The 4,580-nt window shown below is 38.9% G+C and overlaps 1 protein-coding gene across 3 annotated transcripts in view; it reads left to right on the plus strand.

Moving 5' to 3' along the window:
• The window catches only part of LOC109959351 (N-acetyltransferase 9-like), a 561,041-nt gene extending 558,361 nt beyond the window's left edge, over nt 1-2,680 (plus strand). For 2 of the 3 annotated variants that reach the window (XM_020598629.1, XM_020598630.1), the window contains exons 3-6: nt 2-142; nt 293-402; nt 931-996; nt 1,239-2,680. In XM_020598629.1, the coding sequence (XP_020454285.1) occupies nt 2-142; nt 293-402; nt 931-966 (287 nt within the window). In that variant the 3' untranslated portion in view covers nt 967-996; nt 1,239-2,680. The remainder of the gene's footprint in view (nt 1; nt 143-292; nt 403-930; nt 997-1,238) is intronic. The other variant, XM_020598628.1, reaches the window with a different exon arrangement.
• The last annotated feature ends 1,900 nt before the right edge of the window (nt 2,681-4,580 follow it).

Here is a 4,580-nt window from a genome sequence, read left to right on the forward strand (position 1 = left end):
GAGTGCACATTCATCATCTTGGATAAGCAGCAGTGGGCAGATCCCTGTATAGAAGAGGAGCAGTGCATGGTGGGAGATTTCAACATGTTCCTGATGGACCCAACAGACCTCTCCTCGGCTGAGCTGGAGATCATGATAGCAGGTGATGCCCAGTGTGCTTATCTTAAAATGATTCAAAATCAAAGGCTGAGCAAATATCTACATTCAGGCTTTGCTGTGGTTTGTACATCTCAATCGTTTCCTGTGTATATCTCTTTATATCTGGACACTATATTCCCCTTGTTTTCTACAGAGCCCAGTTACAGAGGCACGGGCATTGGGAAGGAGGTGACACGCATGATGATGCACTACAGTGAGCATCTGATCCCATCTTTCACAAGGTTTCGAGTGGGAAGACAGAAGGTAAAAATCACTGTGTAGAAGTTGAACATTTCCACACCTCTTGAATCACCATCCATTTTTCTGCAATTCAGTCTTGTGCCGTGTTCATCATTAGTAAGAGAATCGACCTGTGGTGGAGCAGGAAAAATAATACATGCAAAATCAAATCCCAAACAATCCATGAACCAATTAATGACATGTCTCAGTTGCACTTTATCTTATTACACACAAGATGTCCTACTTGAGCACTGTGTCATTGCAGCCTGCACACAAATTGTAATGAAAATTCTCAAATTTTTATAACATGCAGCACAATGTAATTGTGTATTGCTTTAGTAAAAACTTTGTGTTGTATCTGTAATGTTCATGGCAAACATTGTCATAACATAGTGACTGACCATTGCTCTCAAGTGAATCACAGCAAATTGATAGTACATCTGGCAAATAGAAACATCTTTTAAATTCACTGTGGATCAACTTGTAAGCAACTTTGAATAAGCTGATTGTGTTAACTCTGTTGTCACTGGTCCTGATCCTCCAAATGGCCAGAAACAAGGCATCCATGGCTCTGGAGTTCTTCCTTGATGCTGCAGAGAAGCCTAACTTTACATCCAGGTACTCTGTGCAGTCTTGGTAACATCTGTGCACTTAGCTATAGCAGTAGGTTAAACTGTTCTCTAAATTAGGCTTGATAGTAGTAACTCGGCTTTTAAGTCATTTAAAGTTGACAATTTTCATACAACCTTGTAGAATTTAATATTTGTCTACTTAAACACTTGCATCTTGATTTGATTGCATGCTTCAGTCCTCCACAGTTGGAAACTATTTTTTCATCTTTTGTCTATTTTCTCCCACAGCCTCCAGTCTGTAACGACAGTGTAAGATGGAGCAACCCTTCACTGAAGGGAAGACTCAGTCCTGTCACCTACTCATGAGGACCCTGGCAACAATTTTTGTATAAACTTGTGGCTTAATCAGTTTTCTGTTTCAGAGGTTCCGTTTTTCCAGATGTGGATCATGGAGTACAGTCAAGTGAAGCAGTGCCTTTTATCTTTATTAAAAGATTACAAGAAGGTTTGAGTTGTAATGACTTTATTGAAGAATAAATAAAAACAGGGCCCAGAACAAGGCTGAAAGTCAAAGGGCCTTAAAAATAAAGCACTTCCACCATGTTGACTTTTTTAAAGCGTGCTAGTTCAGGTCTTGGTTCTTCACTGCATCTAGTAAAAGCCTAGGACCTGAACCAGTGCCTCACATCTTGGATATTAAAAGCAGAACCAGAAAGTTAGTTATAATAGCTTTGTTGAAAAGAGAAACATCAGAACAAGGCTGAAAATGGTAAACATGGCCTGAAGACAGCACCATCATAAAACCAGGTTTTTAATGATCTGGCTAGGATGGGAAATCCATACCGGTGGGGTCAAAGCAGAGTACCTCACATTTTTTCCATGCTGTTACACTGCATGTGCCTGGACAGCAGTTGTGAAGACTTCTCTTGTAGTCACATGACTGGTCACGGAAGGACATCTGTTTAAGGATTGCCTATACTGGGATCTGCCCATTGCTGCTTATCCAAGATGATGAATGTGCACTCAGGTAAAAAATAAAAAAGTCAAATTAAACAGCTTTTCTCTAAGTAAAAGTTGAATGATTTTACTAGTGCATGACCTCAGAAACAATGATGTCTTATTTTAATGATCCAGTGATTACCAGTTATTCATAAACACTTTGACCTAACAAATCTGATGGATGATGGTACGAATGTCTGGAAGGAATGATTTGGAAGCCATAAGGACAGAACCTGAAAGCAGTGTTGACCTCATAAAGCAAATGTCACTGAATCATATTTCATTTTATCTTGTCATAAGTTGTATTAAATATGTTTAGACAATGTGTTAGCTTCTTTATGTAGGCATTGTAAAAATTCTGAATGTTAACTTCTTACTCTAACTTACTCCTCAGTGCACAGTAAGGTTGCCCTTTAGTGATGGCAAACAGCATTACACCAATCTTAACAAGTGTGACCCATTACAACCTCCTAGTCAAATTAATGGCAATTTAATGGTACAAATAGCAATGTATGTACATGGTCACAATTTTTGTGAGCATGTTTAGGAAAGATTTGTACGTAAAAACATTTTTGAACGTATGAATAAAATATGTAAACAAATTATGTTACACAAAGACACTGAAAATAAGTGTGTTTGTGAACATGTGTGTACAGACAGAACACAAATTGCACATATAACTATTTAGGAGTACTGAGGTTTAGTGTGAATCACACCTCAATCTAACTGTACAAAGATCAGGGGATATAGGATACAGAGCACTTACTAGGTTTTTTGAGAGCACATCGTTAAACAAGATGTGAACTGAGAGGTTATTTTGTTATAGTAGTAGGTAGTGACGTGCGGTCAGGAGAGGCAGGTGAGGCAGAGCCTCCCCTGTCAATCTTGAAAAGAAAAAAAGTTAACCATAAAATATAATAAATGTTAATATTTGCCGGCTGGTGTGTGTTGTAGGTCCTTTTGCCGTTCGAATCCAATGTTGAAGGATTTTTTTTTCAAGAAAGAATAGCAGAATTCCCGTATGTCCCGTTCAAATACATGGAGGAGATGTGCGATGAGGCAGCACTTTGCTGTGCCTCTCGGTGGACCGTGTAATCCTCACAAACTGGATGCGATGCAAATAGTGTGTCACTGTCCCTCTATATATCGCAAATAAAATGCTTTCAAACACTCTGATTATATGCTCTGCCTTGCCATAATCTGGATAATGTATAAAATGTAGTTGTGTAACGTGTCTATGCTCGCAGATTAACCATAAAACCCAGTAAAAAAGTTACTCGGTGAGGCAAACAGTACGCCTGCCTCAAGGCAGAGGGCGCTAGTGAGCCCACAGATTCTTGCGCTACCTACAATCTTTTTCGTGCTTGTTTATATTTCCTTTACAATCCGCCTTATCAAAATGGAAGATTACATTTCCAAGCTGAGAAAATTCGCAAATCTGGACTTTCAATCAAAACATTTTTGACAGTCTGGACATTTTTGTCCAGAAGGATCTTCTTTATTGAAAACATTTGTTTTAATATTGGATTCGAACGGTAAAAGGGTTTGTAATACATACCAGCTGACAAATGGATTTCGTGTACAAGTAAAGGTAAGACCATAAACTTTTATTATTTCTAGTTAGAAATAAGCTCAACTGGAATAAATTTTAACCTCAAATTAAATATGGGTCACGTTTGTGTGAAGAATGCTGATATGAGATATAAAACATAACGCATTGTCTGTTAACAGACAATTTGTATTTGTAAATCTGACTGTAAAAGAGTTAGTGCCTCACCAGCTGTCAACCTCACCGCACGTCACTGGTAATAGGTAGGTGCCGTTCTGATCCACACTCCAGTCTGGAAGGTGACGGCAATGCACCTAAAGCTGTTTGCTAAGCGCCATTAACCAACAGAAGAAGAAGATTCTGATTGGACAGTGACAGTCCAATCACAGAGCAGAGTGAAATTGTCCAATCAGTGTGGTAGCTGGGTTCTATAAATTAGTTTCCGGTGGCCATTCTGTAAGTTTGGTTGTGGTGGAGTTTTGAGGCGCAAGACAGCGAGAGCCATTCTGGTACTCACGTGGGTGCATTAGAAGATTGTAGAAAATCACAGTAGACATTTCATGTGTTGCGTTCTGTATGTAGGCAGCGCACAGGTGCTTGGCTGTTAACACAGTTGTCCATATGTATGTTTTCTATTCCAGGTGGGATACTTTATCGTTAGCCGAATGCTAATGTAGGACGTTTAGCAAACCTTTGCTAGCAAGAAAATTTTGTGTGCACACATGAGGATTTGACTCTGGCTGCTCTCGGTGTGCATGTACGTCCTTATGTAAGAAATGGGCAGGTAAACAATATAAGGCTGAAAGTAAGTAATGTGCAAACAAGCGAAAGGAATGTGCATTAGGAAAAGAGATAAAAAAAATACAGTACTTAAAGGTCTCACACAGTCTAGATGCGTTTGACGGATCTGTATGTACAAGGTATATTTACTGGTATTGCACTGAGGGTTATTGAGCAGTCATACTGTTTTTTTAAAATACTCATGGGTTGAGTATTACTCAGAGGGTAATGTTAGCCGCCCAGTACTTTTTTTTTTTTTTTTTTTTTTGTTTTGTTTGAGCCTGTCAATTTTCCGGCTAATT

The sequence above is a fragment of the Monopterus albus genome, unplaced genomic scaffold (assembly GCF_001952655.1).
Source record: "Monopterus albus unplaced genomic scaffold, M_albus_1.0 scaffold38.1, whole genome shotgun sequence".
NCBI classification, from domain to species: Eukaryota; Metazoa; Chordata; class Actinopteri; order Synbranchiformes; family Synbranchidae; genus Monopterus; species Monopterus albus.